This window comes from Chaetura pelagica, unplaced genomic scaffold (genome assembly GCF_000747805.2).
Source record: "Chaetura pelagica isolate M959 unplaced genomic scaffold, ChaPel_1.0 scaffold52, whole genome shotgun sequence".
In the NCBI taxonomy this organism is placed as follows: domain Eukaryota; kingdom Metazoa; phylum Chordata; class Aves; order Apodiformes; family Apodidae; genus Chaetura; species Chaetura pelagica.
The window spans coordinates 57,572-79,530 of NW_009952486.1; the positions used below are offsets into that span (position 1 = coordinate 57,572).

Consider the following 21,959-nt stretch of genomic DNA (forward strand, 5'->3'; position numbering starts at 1 on the left):
CAGGAATGACTAGCAGTCTTGCAACAGAAGATGTCATTAAAATTCTGTATTCAGTTGTATAGGTCTCAAGCTTAAATATAAATTGGATCAGGGTCCTGTAATACGTAGGCTCATCATAAATTTACTCTGTTTAGATTGGTTGACCATGAGCAGCAGTTCTGTTTCCAAAATCATGAGGAAGCAGACTGGTAGCTTCCTGTGTTCCTCAGGAGATGCTGTGGTATTCAACAGTCTGCCTCTGCAGAGGGTCCATTGCTTCTCAAGAAACATGAGTAAAAATCTCTTATAGCAAATAATGATAATTTCTTTTTCTAGTTCTCTTCCCTTAATTAGTAAGGAAAGCTTTTTACTAGATGAATGAGTGACATTACAATTTATTTCCAGGGCTACCATTTATTTTTTTTTTTCCTGGGTATGAGTTCACTCTTTAGACATACTTAAGAATTTTAATATTCTTACACTTGCCACTTATTACAGCCAAAGTCACTGGAAATCTGTGCCATCCCATTGTCATCCCAGACCAGTTAATCAAAGACATAGCAGTCAGGTGATGTGGGTGATACAGATATTAAATACTCTGAATTATAGGTGACAGAGCAGACTTCTGGGCTGCAGTTTCCGTTTCTGACATATTGACATTTTGAAAGCTTATATTTAAGCTCATCTAATCACAGTCCTTCACACTGGATTGAATTTATTATATGCTGATTTCCAGGAAGCAGTGAAAATTACTTCTGGATTTTTATAAGAATATTAAAAGTGCTTAGAGGCTAGCCTGTTAAATTTGCTCTATACATTAATTAGATTGAATAATTTTGATGAAATAGCACATTTATTCAAAATAGAAAACTTCTTACATTTTTCACCTTTGGAAACAGTTTCAAAGGAAGGTGTCTGTGGGACAGAACAGCTAGAGAGAAAGAGGACAGGGCAAACAGGAAGAGAGAAATGGATAAGGGGAGATAGAGACTTACCTTATTCATATGCTGTGAAATATTCAAGAGGTTGGTTTACTCTTTTCATCTTTTTACTCTGTGTCCTAATGCATAGTGAAAAAAAAAAATACCCAAGCCTTAAAAGCTGTCATAAAATAGAACCATAATTCGCTAACTAGCACTGCCACAGAATTCATCTACTCAGATTGTAAGTATTTAATATTTTAAGATATTGCATATATTAAATCTAACATAAAGTTCAGCTCCAAATGAAGTGCTTGTGACACTGTTAACAAGATGTTTCAAACTTTTCCATTACTGTTCTTGAAAGTCATTGCTTTCTCACAAAGCATTTTAGTTTTCCATTCTAACAGATGTGTAATACCAAAATAATTTCAGGTGGTCCTGAGAGCTTCCAGGAGAAACATATTTGTGCCTTTTCTGATGTTCTTGCCATTAATTATTCCATCTTAGATCTGAAGGTATTTGTGTGCTAGCTTTCACATTTAAAATATTCTGTATATATCCTACTAAGTGCAGGGTCTTTGAAACTTCAAACTCAAAAAGGAAAAGGAGAAACAGATGAAGGTGTAATGTTATAATGTAATGTTTATATTTCACCTTGCTGAGCTTGATAATTCATTGTATCAATCTTAAGCAGACGTATTTCAGTAGCTAGCATTAAATATTTCCAAAGATGAGGTAAAAAGTATACAGAAGGCTAAAGAAAGTTAATTTTCTAAACATCTATATTATCATTCTAGGCTCTGATCATTAGAGCATGGTTTAGTATCTTATTTTTCTAAAATAATATTGCCAATATGACAATGTTGGGTATTTCTGTAAGGTATATACCTACATAGTTGTTGAGTCTTGCTAATTTTTTATCTTTGTGTAAGATTCATGAAGTCTTCATATACCAGGAGAATTGCTTTTAGCCTGGGGAACATTTAGCAAACAAACAAATTAATGTCTGTTTTAAAATTGTAGGTCAGGTTTTGTCATTTTATGACACCACAAAGCCTTTTCTGATATGATGTGTTAAAGGAACATTGTCGTGTACCTTCCAGATTTTCATGTTAGTACATGACAGTGTTCTTTTCACACTTCCCACATTGTTTCAAGATCATCTGGAAGAGGGACAAATCTCATGAGTCCATTTTTCACATTTTTCTGTAACTAAGTTATGTATCACACATACAGGCTTCAGTAATCACTGAATATTATTCTCTCTGATTCTCACTTCTGCATCTTTTGATGCTTTCCTGCTCTTTGTGCTGAGTTCCTTGAAGTTCAGCATCATTCTGATCTAAGAGTGTGTTAACTTTGTGCTGTCTCTCCACCTGAAATACTTTAAAACTTCATCCAAAGCAAAGGCTGATAGACATAGAAGGTAATGCTGAAAGGCTAAGGTCAAGAGCATTGTCCTGACTTGACATAAGAACATGCAGGAATCCTCAACTCTTCCACATGTATCAAATGTCTATAAAACAATCTAGAGGAGTAGATCCCTAAAAAGGATACTGTTTGGTTAAGAGATGACCTTGCAAGCTTTCTTGGCAATGTAGTTACTGCATATATATACATAAAAGTATGAGGTACTCGTAACTTTTTTACTTGTTACTTTCACTATGTATTCAATTGTTTTACTTTCTACCATGGCATCATTGAAAAAGTTAGAAACAGCAAGGCAGAGAACTTTCTTGTCTTTGAGGAGTGTGGTGGCATAATTTGTTACTTTACTCCTATGCTGTTGAACTTGTTCTTTTTCCTCTGTATGTGCACAGTGCCTTAACCTGTAATGTTCTCCATAGTTCTTTTTTGCTTACTCATTCTGATGGGAGCCTGTCTCATTCTAAATGTCATGTGTGCAAACTTGGTTAGATTCCATACCAACTCCCAGATTTTTTCCTGGTTTGAGTGTTCTGTTTAAGCTTTAGGTGTAAAACTCAGACAAGAGTCTTGTAAAGGCTGCTAAGTGCATTTTGTAGCTGTGATCACTATGAGGGCCTCTAAGCTGGACTTTGTGAAATGAATTTTGTAACTGCATGGGTGTTGTCCTTTCCAGTGTTGTTCCTACCTTCTTAATTAGTTCCACTGATCAGATTGATTTGCTGAGCTGAACGCAGTGAAGGGCCATTTAAGTGTAAATTGTCAGGAAGTTTTATGGAATTCTATATTAATTCTATGTGTTAAAATACCAAAGAATACTTGGATGCTTGAAATGGGGGCCCCACATCACACTAGTGCTTCTGAAGACGTTCTGTCCCAGGCTGATAGGCCTGAATAGTTCAACACAAAATAGACACCAGAGCCATTGAGGGTTTATTCCAACAAATCAAACTCCTTGCTTTGTATTACTAGGAAAGCAAAACAAAACAACAAACAAAAAACCAAGACTGCAGCTGTACCTAAATGTTGGTTACATTTATTTTTCTTTTTATTTCTGTTGAGGGAAAATCCCAGAATTTGTATGGACAGCTTGAAATGGAAAATGTAAGCTGCCAGGCTCTGGCTGGCTGGGTGTTGTGTCATCTCTCACAACTGAACTCTCCACATCCCCCCCCTTATCTTACTTTATAGTCATGCTCCCTCCTCCACCTGCATTTGCAGTGATGGGGAGTGTAGGAGGATTTGTGGATGTTACCTGCTCATCAGCCCAGGTAACTTCATTATCCAGGCTGGAGACAGTAGAGGGCATACTAATAGAACATTATTTTTCACCTTCCCCCTCAACCTCCAGCTCATATTTCTTTATATTTTTGTGAATTATTTATATGGCTCCTGGATAGTTGAGAGGTTTTCAATTTTAGGTAGCAACTGCTCAGAACTTCAAGATTTAAACATTTTTTCTAAACCTTAGATTTTGCAAATCACCTGCTAAGGCCCTCACTTCTAGACTGTATCCCCATGCCAAAAGACTGACCTCACACAACTTCCCACCACGGGAAAGGCAGGGAGGGCCAGCAGTGTCTGCCAGCCTGTGCACACCTGCTGCAGCTGGCTAGGTTCTATGCACACCTATTATGCTAGAAAGGGCTATAGACTGATTTTTTTTCCTCTGTACTCAGATGTCTCCTTGGCCCCTCTGTAGCTCCCTTGCTTCTCTTGCATTGCACACCTGCATAAGACCTAGTTTATCAACCCAGAGCAATAGTTTTTTCAGCTTGCATGCAGGTCTGTTGTAGTTCTGGGGTAAACTGCAGTACACTGGGTTTGAATCTAGCTTTAGTGTCTTTGAAATAGGTTATCACACTGTTAGTAGACTGAATAGTACTTACATTGTTTGACTGTGGGTCATTTTTGTATGACTTGAGAGAGGCCCCATTTTTACCCCTCTTGTAGCAATGCATCTCCGTTTATGTTGGACTGCCTTCTGGTTCACAGTTGTGCAAACAAGTGTGGCATATGGGTCTAAATGAAGGAAAATAACTGAAAAGAGTGTGTGTATATATATTTTAAAACAGAAGCAGAAAGATAACTCAGTATATCAAGACTAATGCATGAGAGAGCTGGAAAACCTGCTAGGATTAGAATGTGCCTCTTCCTTTAGCTGGTTACCAGCAAGGTATCTGGTGTGTTTGAAGAACCCAGATTCAGAGATGGACTTTTCTTACCTTCTACCCGTCATTTTCTCTGCCCTCCTATCAGGAGTTAAGCCTTGTTTGCCAGCAGTTAAGACTCAGTCACTAGTCCCAAAGAAAATTTATTTCTCAATAGCAGGCTATATAAAGGCCTTAATGGATTCAATGAAGCAGAAAGAAAGAGTAAAAGGACAGAAGAAAAAAATAAAAGAGAAAGATGTGTGGAAGGGAAAAAAAAAAAGAACTGGGGCCCATTGTAGGAACCCAGGAAAAGGAACTAGGCAGCAATGATTGTATCTCCTGAAGTGTCTTTTGTTTTACCCTAAAGTAATAGCAAAGAATAGCCCTTCATGGTGAGGCTTTAACACTCTGTCCAAGACTGATCTCTGTATTCAAAGGGGGAAAGTAGAACATTCATGAGATGCATGCAGAGTTCCTGCTACCCGCCTCCTCTGTGAGGTTTTAAAACAGCTACTGCAATATTTGTTTCAGTCTCCTGTGCACTGAGCATTTAAGGACACCTCAGATTTGTTAGAAAAGGAGTTTTTTTGTTCCTCTCTGAGTGGTTTTCCCAAACTTCTGTGTGGCAGCTGTGGAAAGTCTGAAACATTAAACTTTAATCAAAATCATATCTTCATGATTTTTTACCTTCCCTGCTGCACCTTAACGGCAGAGATCCACTGTAACGTGAAGACTTCCTTAGACTGGATCTATGCCCTGGTCCACAGCCCAGACAAGTCACAAGTGTGTTCCGGAGCACTGAAGGGCAGCTCAGGGCACATGCGGATGTGAGAGAAAATAATTGATTGGCCAAGGGTACACATAGAGTTTTATTTTGCCCATTGAGGTTACCCAGAACTTCTAGCCCATTATAAAAAAAGACATTGGAAATGCAACGATTTCAGTAATTTGTTCTTATCGGACCTGTTCACATTTAATTTCTCCTTTAGCAGAACCTGAAGTTCCTTATGGGTTGTTTTATCCCCCACCCCAAAAAATAATCAGTAAACAATGCCATGGAGAAGAGCATCAAACAGAAGCCAGCACCTCTTCAGGAAAGCTGAAGAGGTACTTTTTACAAGGGCTTGTCACAAGCAAGGCAAGAATTAAATTAGACATTAGGAGGAAATTCTTCACTGTGAGGCTGGTGAGACATTGGCCCAGGTTGCCCAGAGAAGCTGTGGCTTCCACATCCTGGAAGTGCTCAAGGGCAGGTTGGATGGGGCTTGGAGCAACCTGGTCTGGTGGGAAGTGTCCCTGCCCATGCAGGGGGTTGGGACTGGAGTGTCTTTAAGGTCCCTTCCAACCCAAACCATTCTATGATTTATTTTAAACTGGTCTATTTTTAACTCTAAATAGTAATAATTTACAGTACCAAACAAAATTACTTTGGAAAAGGACAGATTCTTGTTTATCTGCTTAAATGTATCAAACTGGATAAACTTAATCATACTAACTGGCATTCAAGTCTAAATCCTAAGGCTGTAATCAAAAACTGCAGTTATGATGATAGCCCAGTTGTTTCTGTCTTAATAAAAATGCCTCTTCAGAGTGTGTTGCAAATAAGAAGATTGTCATTTCTTAGTATTATTGTGTTGCATATATTTATGCAAGGTTTTGCTAAACATAAGTACAGGCAAGATTATATCCTTATTAAGGTTTGATAATTGCTTTCTCACTTAAGATCTATTAAAAGTTAGTAAGGTAAAATTTTACTCTTTTTCAAAACACCACAATCAATTTTCTGTTAAAAACGCTTCAAAGCCTTCTTATCCAAAAAGTCCAAATTAAGACCATGATAACTTAATGCACTTAATGTATTCCTCTACTGCAACACGTTTTAGAAACCCATTGGTGACAATTATTTAAGAGATGTAAAGGAAAAAAATTACCTGCTGTCAACAGCAGACCTCAAGACCTCTTCATGATTAATCTTAGTCTTATTTTAAACATTTCTAAAAGGAAAAGGAGTTTAATCAGCTTGGTCAATATTGATTTTCAATAAAATCAAATGTCATTACTGTAAACATATGTAATACCTAAATATTAATATATTTCTGTACCATGACACTAAACTTATGGCAATCGTGTAACTTGACGGTACTGCTGCTTGGCAGTGACAGAGGCTTCTAAGTCAATAAATACATTGGAAAACAAGAGAACAGTTCACAACATAAAAGCAGGTACCTGAAACCAGATGCTTTAGTACAGTTGCACAGGAGCTGCTTTTCACAACTGTGCAGAGAGAACAGTTCTCACTACAACTACTACTAAAAAAAACCCACAACACATTTTATTAATAACTACTCTTACCTAAAGTGAGGCAAATCATGCCAGGGAGCACAAAATACAGGAGCTGGAAGATGCAACATGATTTGAGAGGTCCGTCTAATTCTTTGGCATAGTTGTGCAGAAATGAAGAGGAATTCTCTGTTCCTTCCTTAAGCCTGTTTCTTTTGTTTAAATACTTTTTCAAGGTATTATAAATATATGGTCCTGTGTCAGAATTGAAGCTTGTCTAATAAAGAAGTTTCAGTTAAACATGTCATACAGCAAATTCAAAGTACATAACATTTTAAAAACATTAGTTTTATGATTTATCAAAGTATTTGGTGATGGAGCACTTAATGCTGAGTATTTTTGATTGTAGGCTGCCTAGACATGAAAGTAAACTAGTAGGAGAAATGTCACGATTGCTTTCACAGGTGACACATCTGTAGGTTGAGAAGAGATTAGGAAGGAGCATGATGAACATTTTGCTCAGATAATATCCCCTGCTGAATCTGAGAAGAAAGCAGCTCTGAGCTGTTGCAACCTTAACCAGTCCCTGTTGTTACATGATTCCAAAAGCAGAATTTATTTATACATATCTTGTATGAAGGGCCTGAAACAACTGAATTGCAATGACATTTCAGAAAATTATTTAATCTGATGGAAAGACTCCAAGTAATACAGAATCTACCTAATCAGATCACAAGCTGCTGCAGTACATTGGTACTGTCTGCCTGGGGTGCTTTGCCACTGCTCTCCAATTGTAGCTGATTGCTGGATTGGCCTGGTAGAGGCTCTTAGAGCATCGGGGTCCTCTGCACTGAGTCAAAACAACCACCATGCTTTTCCTGCCCTCCCTTTGGAACTTCTGACTATAGGTGGGCATTTTTGGAAGACTGAATATATTGTTGGAATGGAATTTGGGAAGTGCTGAAAAGTTCAGACCCAATGTAAAAAATAATTCTTTCTGATAAAGGAAAAAAACATTTTTCACCCATTGTCTAATAATGCAATTAAGCTTATAAATAATGATTTTTACTTGTTAAAGCATTTATCAGTCAAGAGAGATCACCTTTCACCCCTTCAGTAAAACAAATGCCAAACCAATGTGGAATGGAATGTAATTTTTTTGGTATTGACTCAAAATCAATTTTGGAGTGGAGTTTTCATTTCATTGTAAAGCAAAGTGTTCCTGCTTGACTCAGACTTTTATTTACTTGTTTATTTACTGCCTTCACTGCCGTGTGGATAAAAGCAAGGGCTTGCACAACTCTGCTTGGTGAGAGGTTTTTCTGTGACCTCAGCAATGTGATGTGTTAGTACAAGTATTTGTTCCTTTCTGCTGTTCTGGGTTTTGGTTTAGTTTCTTTTTCTGCATATGCAATTGTAGCTTGAAGATGTAGTCAGATCTAGATCCTCCCCCTCCCCCCTTTTTGGCAGACTTGTTAAATATTTGGGAATCAGTTGTCATTCCTTGATCTCGTTTTATACCGTTTTTCTTGTGAATCCGATTAATGTTGGAAACCTCTCTCTTCAGTTGTCATTTGTATGTCTTAGATGCTGTAATGTGATAGCAGCAGCAGACTCTTTTTCAAAGAATGATGGATGGAACCTTCACAGCGTACCATGGTGGTCGAACATCTTTTATTGCCTTCTCATCTATCAGCTGTGGGACAGCTCTGGTGTCCCTTGTGTTGTGGTGCTTGGGTTGCCAACCCCAAGGTGTCATTGGCAGGACTGCCTCTGGTTCTGAGCTGCCTGTTACTGGGGACAGAAGTGACCTTTGAGCATGGCCTGGCCTCGCACATCCCATCCGCTCAGACACAATCAGTGGCTGCTGCCTCCTTCAGCTCGTGCTTCTAGACAGTGTCCTCAGCCGTCCTCTTCTCCCAGATACCCTTCAAGCCAAACTCTGGTGCTCAGGGCTTCCTTCTCACTGGGCTTTCTGCAATTTCACTCTGCCTTCCAATACCAGGGCTTCACCAAGCTCCGTTAGCCAGGTGCCAGAAGAGGGGGACAGTGCCAGGGAACGAGCTCCTCAGTTCCCAGGGAGGTTGTGCATGATCACAGCTCTTTGGCCAGCTCCATTTGAGCTCAGGGGATGCCTCGGAGGTCATGTCACGATCCTCCCAAAGAGGATCTACCTGTTTTGGCCCTGCCTCCACCTCACGCCTTCCCAGTCACAGCAGTTACAAAGAGAAGGACAGAGATCTCTCTTGGACCCTTTCTTCCATCCCCATTGCCTCTGCACTGGCAGAAAAGCCCATCAGGTGTCCCCGGTTCCCCTGCCTGTTTATAACTGTTGAGGTTTTCTGAAGCTTTTGCTGAAATGTTTGGGTGGTTGCCCAGTTGTGTTCAGAAATCCCAATAGATATTGGTTTTGTTGGATCTTGGGGTATGTATTTGGAATATTACTTGTGCCTTTTGTTCAGAAAGAGCATACAAGGTATCTTCTTGGTCCCTCAACTAATTCAGAAATGTGGGATTTAGTATCCATTTGTGGCACTGCCTCTCTTAGATGCTTCCATTTCATATTTCTTTAGCTAAAGTAGAATAGATATAATCCTCTAGTCTCACACAGGTAGTTTGTCCTCAGCTAGTGCTAATCTATATAGCTTCAAGACTGGCTCATGCTTAGCATTTCACAAAGCAGTTTATAGTCCCCATGGTACTGTATGGAAAGGTGAATATTCTGTCAAAATCCTGCCAGTGGGAATGCAATCTCTTTAGTTTCTGCAGTCAGTACAGGACTTATTTTTGTCTTTATCTACAGTGTAAAGATGTCTTTGTAGCAGAAATTTGTTTACAGGCTGTTCTTGTGAGATTTACAAATTTTAATTCTGTTATACCACTCGTGTCAACTAACATGGATTGAATTCAAACTCAGTCTTAAGAATGGGAAAGCTTAATGACATAAATTGCTGTGTGAGCAACAAAGGCAGCTTCAGGCAGCTGCTGGTGCTATGGTGGTAACTAAAACATATCCCTGAGAAGTGAGTTGGCTGCCATGCACCTCTGATTCATTTCTGCTGCTGGGCAATGAAAAAAATTGGTTGAAAAAGAAAAAAACATGAAACATCCTGTATAAGCTTGATTGTGTCATATCTTGAAAGCATAAGACACAGCAGTAACAGTCTGACACAAGGAATGAACTATGACGAAACTTTCAGTTATTTTCTGTGATTAAATTTGTTCATTGCTGTCTGGGATAACTGCTGTAGCTCAGGCCTGTAAGTATTTTTGTGGTTTAGTTTGTACGTCATTTGCTCCTGGAGTGCTTTGCTGAGGTTTGAATCCCAGCGTACCAAGTCTTGGATGAGCACAGTCTTGAATGTACAAGTACATGTACAAGTCTTGGATGATGCCTCTGCTCCCCAAGGAAGTCACCTTTACATCTGCACAAACAGACAGTTGGAGATCTCTGTTTAAATGAAGGGAGAGCAGAGACATCAAAGCATTTGCCTAAGATAGAAAAATACATGTGGCAGTAACATACTCTTAAGTCACACTGTCTTCTAGCCCAGTGTCTTTACTGTGGGATACCTCTCATTTTTCTATACATCATGTCATATCGTCTTCTAAGTCTGAAATGTAGTGCAAAACCACAATTAACTTGCAGCTGCTGTCAGATCAGTGTCCTACAAATCAGCCTTCAGGTGATTTAGGGGCTAGATTTGGAGGCTGTTTAGTAGGGAATTTACAATGCAAAAAGCCTTTAAACAAAATAAGATGTGACCAGCTGCATTATCATAGATGTAGTAGCCATAGGGAATGGAAATGTGGAGAATTTAGGGTCTGCATGGTAAGGATACTTGTTAGTTTAGGTGGTAAACCTATTTTTTGTCTTTCTGTTAGGATTATTACACTTAATACAAATGTAGTATTGCAAATACTTTATAGTGAATCCATCTCTCAGCTGTCACCATGGTGATAAGGCCCTATATTCCACAGTGGGTGATGGAAATTTGTCTGTAATCCTGTGGGTAGACAAACACACACCTTTTTCAACAATAAGCCATAGCTCTTTATTGTCCTATACATGTCCTGAACCTCCCAACAGAATCATAAAATGCTTTCAGTTGGAAGGGATCTTTAAAGGTCATCTAGTCCAATACACAAGAGTGTTTCATTGTTATAAAAATGCTCAAAAGAAAGAAGTAGTATGAACGTGCTATGGGGATATCTTTTTTTGCCTGCTTGTTTACAAATCCCTTTTTTCCCAGCATTTACTGCAGAAGATTAGATAATGCTGTGGTACTCTCAGAAGACTGCACAGCTCTGACTGATGAGTCATTTAGAAATGGCTGCTAACATACCTCCTGAAGTTCTTGGAAGACTGATAGTCTGCATATCAAAAAGAGACTCATGTGTGACTAGTTTTGGTGCATAGTTTTAGGGAAATTCCAAATTTCTGCTGTAGTGATGTTTCATGGTATATTATTATAATATTTGCAGATATTTAAAATCTCTAATGTAGTCATGCATTTACTTGATGACTTCTTATATGCTGGCTACAGTGGTTCTCTCCTTGGCTCCCCTTGTCAAGGCCTTTGTGCAGTGTACTCTGTTATATTGGTCTTTGCTGACTGGCATTTTTACCCTCTGTGGCTACCTGAGAAGGAGGAGTTATAGCCAGGAAAGCTCACTTGCTAATCCTTTTGGTAGATAGCATTGCATCCACCTTCCAGACTACATGCAGACATCTGTTTTTTCCATTGTGGTGGCGATCATTTGGGAGAGTTGTGAACGTGTTGGTTTTCTGCTTGAGGGTTTGTTTCTTTTTTTTGAAAGACAAGTGAAGAAAATCAAGCAGGGCAAGCAAGGAGTCTAAGCTAGAGATGATAAGGAATGTTCTGGTAAAGCTCTGTTTCTATTTCACTGAAACTAGTGGTTCTTCAGAGCAGCTAGTAATTACATGAGGGCAACACTCAGCTGCAAAACCCAGTTTCATATTCTCCAGCAAGCAGAGGGCAAACAAACCTGTACTTTTCCCTGGATTGGAGGAATGAGTTGGCCAAACATTTTGAGTTTGTTCCAGTGCAGATTCAAGATCTTATAAATTTTTGTGTGGCAGGAAAATCCTTGCTTGTTCTGACCCTTGCATCTTTATCTGCTTTACAGGTAAAACATTTTTAGAATATGTCAGAAACTATTGACTGGTGCCTTCCAGGGGATCTGGAAAGCATGTCTAGAGTAGTTAAGAAATCAAATCAGTGCACCACCTTATCAGTCCCCTATTTCTGCCTGTGTAAACTCAGCAACAAAACTGGAAATTCTGGTGCTAGTTTGGGATCATCGTGACCCACTGTAAATTATTTCCATAGAAATGGGATTGTCATATATCAGGAATTCCATAATAAAAGTTTTTGAAGAAAAATTCAGATTTCTGGGTATATATGTAACTAATATCAATATTTGGCTTGTTGTGTATAAAGGCAAATTAGATGGCATTTAGAAAGTCAGAAAATCTTCAAAGGGTCTGAGAAGGAGCAGCTTTGATTTATAAAAGCTTGAACTTTTAAAAGATCTTTTCAAAGTGAAAAAACCAACCCTCAGTTCATTAATTAGTTCTAATTTATATTTTAAATTCTTCCTGATTGATTATTAAAGTTGACTTTTACTTGATTAAATAGCAGGTTTTGACTTTGAGATATTTGTGGCTCTGCAAATTCCATGCTTGATGGGAGCTCTGCATAAATGCCTTTTACTTGCAATAATGAGCTTAGCCAAGATGCTGAACTTTGCTTCCTCCCTACCAGTCCTCTTCTGCCTTCCCACGACCAAAAGGCAGGTCTTCCTCTGTGTGCCTTTGAATGTTAACCAAAACAGTAAATTGACAGTAGATATTCATATTATAGGATACCATTATCTCATTTGCCCTGCTAGTTCCAGGCTGGCACAGGTATGGTAGAGATAAAGTAATGTATTTAAATTAATAGCCTCTAGCAAAAAATAAAAAACCCAACCAAAACAACCTTCCCTAAACAAAACCAAAAAAACCCCACCACACCCTATAGTTACTAGGGACAATTAGACCCTGATTTTATCATCAAATTGCTTCTTTTGTGTTTGTGCTGGTAGAGCTGTATCTGCTTGCCAAATTCCAGTGCTTGTTTGGCTAAAGGTTTTCTGCAACTTTCTACATTTGAAAATTAAATGACAGGCCTCCCCTTTCTTCACAGTTATTTTGGATACACTCTTTTTACAACTGCTGGAATTTTTGAATTGGCAGTGTAGTAACAATGTATTAACAATGTGACAAGCACATTTTCTAACAAATGGAGAGCACACTTCTATGCGTGTTCGTATTTAGAATTCTTGCATCCTTTACTTTTTTCATCAACATAGTTCCTCTGAGGATGCTCAGGCAGTTGGTAAATGTAGGATAAACTTTAAGTTTGGGCATTATAATTTTGCAGATTCAAAAACAGCAGCACAGGGAGGATGGAAGTCACTGTACTGAGTTCCCTCTGAGTCTCTTGATGTCCTAAATTGAATTTTACTATTAATCTGACCAAGACCTATTCAGACTGGAATGGATTCTTGACATAACAGTGATTTAAAGGCATTATTTCAGGATCCAGGCCATCTATTATGATCAGTCCTGCTTTTTCAGAAGCTGTTGGCACATTCTTGTTGAGTGATTAGGTCATTATTAAACTGTGCATGCATATGGTCAGTTCAAGAAAGAATCTGGTTATCTGCATTTGCCATTATTTAGTGCTTAGATGCAGGTGCTCACATAATTGATTTAAATACTGCGATAAAATTAACTGCTTCTACGTGTTATGTAAGCACTTCTCTGTGTTCCACTTCCCATAATTGGGCTTTACTGATTATTTCCACATGGAGGGGAAATTCTATACCAAGAGTTCTGTTTCCAGTTGCATGGATTGAGTAGCCTCTTCAGAATCACTGAAACTCCCTTCTACTGACATAGCAAAGGTCACTTTCTGAAAGAGATGTGGGGAGTTTCACACCCTCTCTTCGTATTCAACCACTGAGTTGAGAAGTAGGGATAACTAGGGAACTGGGGTGTTGCTGGGAGTGTGAAGTGCACCAGTTCTGCAGTGTGGATACAGCCATGTTCCAAGATACTTTTCTTGAGGCCTCTCAGGCCATGTTTATGACCAGTTCAATTTGTTTTTTCTTGGTAGTCTTAACAAATCAGTGTTTTGGTGCAGCACTAGCTGTGAAATCAGGGAATTTTTACTCAAATAGATGAAAATCTAGCATTGTGTTTGATGTAAGAAGTAATTTTTTTTATTATTAATTGAGGGCTATAGACCCCATCAAAATTACTGACAAGCTTGAAAAGCAATTTTAGCAAAAAAAAGATCTTGATTTAAATGTTCCTGGAAATAAAACCAGCTGTAGTAATTAGCTGGGAAATATCAAGTAACAAATACTTAGGAAAACTGATGCTGCTTAAGGAATATTTATTAGGATAAATACCTCATGATCTACATGAATTGTTCACTCACTTCAGCAGGGATCCTGAGCTTCTGCAGTGCATTGGTAGTGTCTGCCTTGGGTGCTTTTTCACTGCTCTGCAATTGTAGCTGATTGCTGGATTGGCCTGGTAGAGGCTCTTAGAGCACCGGGGTCCTCTGCACTGAGTCAAAACAACCACCATGTTTTTCCTGCCCTCCCTTTGGAACTTCTGACTATAGGTGGGCATTTTTGGAAGACTGAATATATTGTTGGAATGGAATTTGGGAAGTGCTGAAAAGTTCAGACCCAATGTAAAAAATAATTCTTTCTGATAAAGGAAAAAAACATTTTCACCCATTGTCTAATAATGCAATTAAGCTTATAAATAATGATTTTTACTTGTTAAAGCATTTATCAGTCAAGAGAGATCACCTTTCACCCCTTCAGTAAAACAAATGCCAAACCAATGTGGAATGGAATGTAATTTTTTTTGGTAGTGACTCAAAATCAATTTTGGAGTGGAGTTTTCATTTCATTGTAAAGCAAAGTGTTCCTGCTTGACTCAGACTTTTATTTACTTGTTTATTTACTGCCTTCACTGCCGTGTGGATAAAAGCAAGGGCTTGCACAACTCTGCTTGGTGAGAGGTTTTTCTGTGACCTCAGCAATGTGATGTGTTAGTACAAGTGTTTGTTCCTTTCTGATGTTCTGGATTTTGGTTTAGTTTCTTTTTCTGCATATGCAATTGTAGCTTGAAGATGTAGTCAGATCTAGATCTTCCCCCTCCCCCCTTTTTGGCAGACTTGTTAAATATTTGGGAATCAGCTGTCATTCCTTGATCTCGTTTTATACCGTTTTTCTTGTGAATCCAATTAGTGTTGGAAACCTCTCTCTTCAGTTGTCATTTGTATGTCTGTAGATGCTACAGTGTCATATCAGCAGCAGACTCTTTTTCAAAGAATGATGGATGGAAAATTTCACACCATACCGTGGTGGTTGAACATCTTTTATTGCCTTTATCATCTAATGATATCACAGATGGAAACTAGCCCAGTCATGCTGGGGAGCTGGGGGAGGCCCCTGATGCCTCCTGTCCTGGGGTGCTGGGGCTGCTGTTCTTAGGGGCTGGGGAGCCTGGGGCCAGCACTTGTGCCACCTTGCTCAGGGTGCTGCTAGGGCACTTGTTGCTGTTGCCTGGCTCCTTCTAAGGCATCTTCTGCACAGGCTGTAGGGCTTTTGGTCCTGATACCCTCAGTATCCACCTAACCAGAGCGGCTGCTCATGCAGCAAGTGCCCACTCAAAGGCTACCCCAGGGTAGCCCTTGAGGGTACATCAGTGGGGTCTGAAGATTGCTCAGGAGTCTCCTTTTGCCAAAGGAAGGTGCTAGTATGTCAGTCTACTCTCTGTTGTATAGGCTAAATGGCTCAGCCAACAGGCTGAAAACATAAAATGAAAGGTGAGGATGAGCAGGGCATTGGGTCAGTTCGCATTTTCCATCTTCTAAATAATGAGTTTGGGCAAATTGCTGACAATTCTTGCAATGATACTGCTTGTGTTTATAGCCTAATAAAGCAATAGAGGACTTTAGGGAAGGGGTTTAGCAACCCAGCAATTTTCTGAAGCATCCTGTGAAATTGAACACTTTTATTTCATTTATAAAATGAAATTGGCTCATTATAGTGCAAACAAGCTTGAATGTGGTAGCTTGCAGGAAAGATTTCCCTCAGCTTCCTGGCCTCATAAAATGGTATTTTGTTCACTGAATCTAGTTCAGTTGTGTTCTTAGCAAGAACCAAGCAAAGGGTTAAAGTTTACTACTTCATATTCTGGATTCACCCTGCAAAGAAGCTGCTGTGAGGTCCTGTGTCAACATCAGGCTGGTGTGTTCTGTAGCAGCAGAAAACCCTATTTTTAGGCTTTTAGATTTCTCTGGCTGAGCTCATTGCAGCAGAGCTTCTTCCATATATTTCTTTCACATTTTTTCACAAGCTAAGTCACCTTTACTCTAACCTCTGCAGCATGATCTGACCAGAATGTTCAGAAAAGCACCTTAGGACAGGATGTTTCACAGTCTTAGTATCCAAATTAGAACCTATGCACCATAACTGCACTTGAAAGATTCTTAGCTATGAAAAGATGCCAACAGGAAGCCAGTTCAGTTCTCAAGATCTTAATGGTGCCTCACTCATGAAATCATTGCACAGATACCAAGGTATCTGTATAACTAACCTTGAGTGATATAGACATCCAAGTCTCTTAAGGTCTTGGCATTTAAAGTTCCAGCACTTAGTACTGTACTTACTTTCAGTACTTTGGTACTTAAAATTCATGGTAGTCAATGAAATATCCATTCGCAGCAGCTGCGGTCTTAATGTGGTTTAAGTGTAGCACCTAAGTATGCTTAGGGGCTGTTAGATGTCCCACTAAGTGCCTTTCCACACACTTGTATTTCTAACTATCCTTGTAAATTTATCTTTCAATTATATTGGGGGAACTTGGTGCAAAAACTAGCATGCCAGAAATTTTCATTTTCTTTCCAACTGCTTGAATACTGGCATTGCTCTGACAAGGGCTTAAAAAAAAAAAAAAAAGGCATTTTGAGTATTGGAATGCAAATTAACATACCAAGCAATTAAAGTCAATTAAAACAGGATGCAGTATAATTAGAAACAGTTGTGTTCACATTTATATTCAGAGAGGTTTGATGCATTGAAAGAAAATAAAACAATTCAGGAAACTTCTAATGCCTATAGATGTGATCATGATACTAATCATGACAGTTGATTTCTAAAACGTCCCATCCTCCCTCACCTCCTGAGTTCTTGGGAGGCATGATAACATGAGCAACTGATGCACTGGGTGCAATGGGATTAAACAGCTCAGCATAGTGGGAACTTCTGGTGGCCTCTTCTCCCTGCTTTGAACACAGTCACATACCTGTTGCGGTACCAGAGAAGCTTGCAGCTTCAGCAGCTTCATTAGCTACTTCAGTTCACTGACACTGAAGAATTGTCAACCATGTCAGTTGCCTCAGGAAGGACACATCTTTCCCATGTTTGCTTCCTTGGTATCTCTTTCCTTGTTCTGGATATCAGCATTAGTACTTATTTCCAGAAACACTGACCCAATTGCACTCTATTTATATCCTCTTTCTACATGGTAACCAGAAAGGAAGGAGCATCCCCATTCCTCTAAAGCTGAGGCATGACTGCCCTCATGACAAAAATACACAGTAGAGGTTGTGGGTTTAGTACTTGCAATAATGTTAGTAGGTGTGGATGGGCTGTGGAAGGCATTTGGAACAGCAAAACAGGAGAGTGTGAGGTGGAGCTCTGCAAGTCTGGAGGGCTACAGGAGGAGTACAGATACTATGAGGGTACCTTTACCAGACCTCTCTTGTTTTCAGCTCTTCTTTGATGGAGCCGAGTGAGGAAATACACCCAAAGAAACCTAGGTAGAAATCTGCCTTTACAGAACTGCAATCTGTTGACTGGTTTAAAATGTTTCAAAGCAGTGGCAGGATGAGCAAGATAGCAGGCTGCAAAGCAGTATGGTTAAAGAAGTATGATGGCATGAGATGTTGCTCTTTAATATAACATATTCAGGTGCAATAGCTGCCATGTCATCAAATGTATATGTCTGCTGATCATTTTCTATTAAAAGTCACTATTGATTCAAAGGAAGTAGAGAAAAATAGGTGGCAAAGAATGAAATGAGGAACATGAAAACTGTCTACTGGCTACTCTATTCTTTCCACCCAAGTAGGACCTTGTCAGTTCTCTGTGTTTCTTTTTTATTTCTCATTAACTGATGATCCATTTTAAATTGAAACCTAAATGTGGAGAGCAGTCTCTTTGAGACAAGGTCTGTTTGAACTCAGCTAGTGCTATTTGTTTGCATTTCCAATAACAGTCAATTATAATAAATATAAGCACTGGGATAAAGCTTTCCATTTTGCACATTATTGACCAGTGAATTAATCAATTCTGAGGCCTGTAGGAATACAATGGATATCTCAGTTTCCTGGGAAAATCATTATTTGTATTTTCAAGACACCTGAAAGATATATATGAGAATGAAGTGTCTTGGACACGGTGAAGATCTGCCATGATTTTAAGTTCCTCCATATCTGAGTGAACCCACTCAGGCACACATGGGGTGATTTGATGTTTGGGGTTAAATACTCAGCGTGGTCTGAAAAATGAAGTTCCAGTTCATTAGTTATGAAAATGTATTTGAGAATCCATTCATGGGTGTGTTGTCTGATATAGCTCTTTCGTGTACATAGGCATGAGACAGATAATGAACTTCTGAGTTTAAAATGCATCTTTTGAGGGTTGTATTTTTCACTTTTTTTAAATTTTTATTTAATCTGTTAGCAAATTGGACATGGAAATGAGGTGGTTTTGTTGCAGTTGAAAGAAAATATTTTTCTAATGTTTGCTTCTTCCTGCTAGGTTGTATATGTAACAGCCACGTTCCCCTATATCATGCTGATGATTCTTCTGATTCGTGGAGTAACATTACCAGGTGCTTCTGAGGGGATAAAATTCTACTTGTACCCTGACCTTTCTCGACTGTCTGACCCACAGGTAGGATCATGTGTTTATTTTCCTCTCTGACTGGGAAAAACTGCAAGGGTTTCTTGATTTTGGAGTCTGAATACAGGTGTTTGCTGGATAATTGTTTATTGTAGAGATTTGGAACTGTGAATAAGGCTTTAAAGCCATCAAAGCTTACATGTATTGGAATATATTATTCTTTTAGTAGGGAAGTACATTGGTTTATAACCCTGAATTGTCAGAACTGTTCAGTTGCAGTTGCTACTTCTGCCACTGTGGGGCAAGATCACTGCCACTGATTGAATAGAACAAATTTAACTAAGACCCATTTTCCAGTTCTTTCCACATTCCAAATCTAAATGTCAGTGAAGGCTAGTAGAGAAATTAATTATTCAGAGGATTGTTGTCTTTGAAGCAGAAGTCTTCTAATTGAAATCAGAGAGGGATGAAGTACTCAAACCAGCAGCTCTTTTTTTTTTTGGTTTCCAGAGTAGAGTTGAACATGGAAATATAGGATTAAGTTGATTTTATTTTTTTTTTTCAAGTGACAGATGAGTACAATCAAGGAGGAGTTGTGGAAGTGGTGTTAGAATATCAGTGATGTGCTTTGGATTTCCAAGGGCTTGCTGGTTTAGAGATGGCCTCAGTTTACCTCAGAAATTACCACAGTAACAGAGAAACCCAGGATTCTTTCACACACTCTCTGTTACTTATTTGCAACATATAATAGGCTCAGGTTGTAGTAACTCTAGCAAGCCAGCCCAATTTCAAGTGAACCCCAGGTTCACTTTTAGACCTAAAATACAGATGACTTGAGCACTAACTGCATGGGAAGGAGAGAGAAGGGTTTGAGGTTAACTTATAATCATGGAGTGAAAAGAGTTTCAAATGCAACAATTTTAGGGGTAGGTGGATCAGACTTCTTTAATAGCTTCCAAAGATGGTGATCATTTTAGCAGAGACAAGGAATTTGGATGTCTTATGCTTATCTGAGAACATGGGATCCGTTTATTTGGTTCAGTTTAGCTAGTGTTTCACCCTCTGTTTGGTTCTGACAGCTACACTTACCCCCTGCCTTAACAAAAAGTGTTCTCTGAATACTCTTTTCTTATACCATACCATGAGGATTCCTCCACCTGTGAAGTCTATCGACCTAGAATGAAGAGGAGGTGGTCCTGCTGCTGAAATGTTGGTTCCTTCACTTTTCCAGTGGTGTGTGAGAAGCCTGTTAACAGGATTTTGCCCTGCATGTGGATTTTTCACTGACACCCTTGCTTCTGTTTGGCATTGAGGGAGGGCATGAAAGCTTAAGCAACTATTGTCAGGCTACAAGGGGTTTTTATATGCCTATTTACTATACTGTTTCCATTTGTAAAGAAATACATAGTTGCCATGACAATTTCCAAAGCACATGGTATTAGTCTAAGCTGCCTGGGGAGTATAAAGCACTTCAAAGACACGTGTGCATGTGTCTGTTTGTCCTACACATACAGCTCAGCTGATACTCCAGTGTCTTTTGGGAAGGCTTAATGTGTTGCTTCAACAAGCCAACTTTCTTCTTCACTTCAGTGAAACTTAAACTGACACACTAAGGCAAATCAGCCTTAGTATTCCAGGCACTTTTTTGTAGGAAAAAGCTGAAGTAGAATGGAAGTAGAAATTGTGAATGCTAATACAGGTAATCCAACTGTAATATGTGAGATCAAATGGTTTTAGAGAATTATTTTTCAGTTGTCAAAATCCTGATTCATTGACACTGAAATATTTTGTTGAGGCTAATCAAGTTTTAGAGAAATTTTTCTGAGTTATAGGAGGGCTCTCTGCTCAGTTTTTAAGAAATAAGAGCAGTTTAGCTTCTCAATCTTAAAAATAGAATTTGGCACAACTTGTTATATTAGAAAAAGAAAGCAATATGGAATTGGGTCAGCATTATTGTAACTTTTAAGTAGAAGAAAATATATTAGAGCTGTTTTCCATTTTATGGAAATGCATAACTTCATAATGTTCAAAACCATGACCCTTTGTATCAAGCCCTCCCATTCTGTAAGGCTCTCCTCAATTTGTTCTTGAGATTTTTGCCATTAAGGAAGCATAGGACAACTGAAATAACCTTGACATTTGTGTTTCCAGTTTTCATCTTTAGTTTATTTGGATTTACTCTGCCGTATCAAAGCACAGTTCATGTGTACTAGAAGAAGTTATTTTCCTCTTCATTTGAAGGTCTGTTTAAGTCATGCTCCAGGGAGACTACTGTGTCTGCATGAGGAGAGCAGTATTTAAACCACAGTGCCAACTATGTTTACTGTGGATTAAATAAATTAAGTTTCTCTTCAAGGCTCACTTTAGTTTGAAGACCTTGAATCTTTTGTCTTCCTGTAATTTGCATTCCATGGTTCGTTATAGCTTTCTGAGCAGCTATTCATCTGTCTTTTCAGTTCCTCTTAGCTTTCAAGTGCTGTGTTCTCTATTTCATTTTTATATTCTATCTTTTCAGCAGACTGAATCCTCTTGGTCTGGAAATGCCATCTTTTGTCCTGGGTATCTGTAGAGCTCATACCAATCACTTTTCATTATCGTAGTGGAGTAGTATATTTAAGCTTCAGAAATGCTTTGTTTCAACAACAGAAATTTCTCTATAGCCTTCATGCTCAAATTGGCTTGAAATATGTCCCTCTGCTGCTATCTGGAAGATACAGGTGCTGCTTATAGCTTGAATATAGCCTCTTTCCTGAGTTATAACTCACAGAAAATAAGTATTTCAGTAAGTTAATGGGACTGTTATGGCTTTTCTGTGCAATTCTGACTCAAAATATGGTTCTGGTTGTCCCTCAACAGGGACAACACTTAATATGCAATTGTGCTTGTGTGTGGTACTCAGTGGTCCTTTTTGGGGAAAACATTTGGTTCTTCATAATGGGATTTTCCAAGATATTTGTGCATGGAAGTGGTTAAACCAGTTAGGGAGTAACAGACGTACTGGTTTAATGGGTCAAGGAGTAATATTATAGTCAATGACCTGGAAAACACAGGCATATAAATTTAAACCCTGCTGCAGCAGTGGGTTCTTAAAATGATGAGGAAAGTAAAAAATAAAGCCTATTTGTTTATTGTGTTCTTGGATGCTAATAACTGGCTGAGTTACTGTTGTTTTATTTTAAAAGAGAAAAAAGTA

At 38.8% G+C, this 21,959-nt stretch overlaps 1 protein-coding gene across 1 annotated transcript in view; it reads left to right on the forward strand.

Moving 5' to 3' along the window:
- Positions 1 to 21,959, forward strand: part of SLC6A11 (solute carrier family 6 (neurotransmitter transporter), member 11) — a 97,466-nt gene that overhangs the window by 28,038 nt on the left and 47,469 nt on the right. Inside the window, exon 6 of the mRNA XM_010008836.1 lies at positions 18,683 to 18,817. Within this exon, the coding sequence (XP_010007138.1) occupies positions 18,683 to 18,817 (135 nt within the window). The remainder of the gene's footprint in view (positions 1 to 18,682; positions 18,818 to 21,959) is intronic.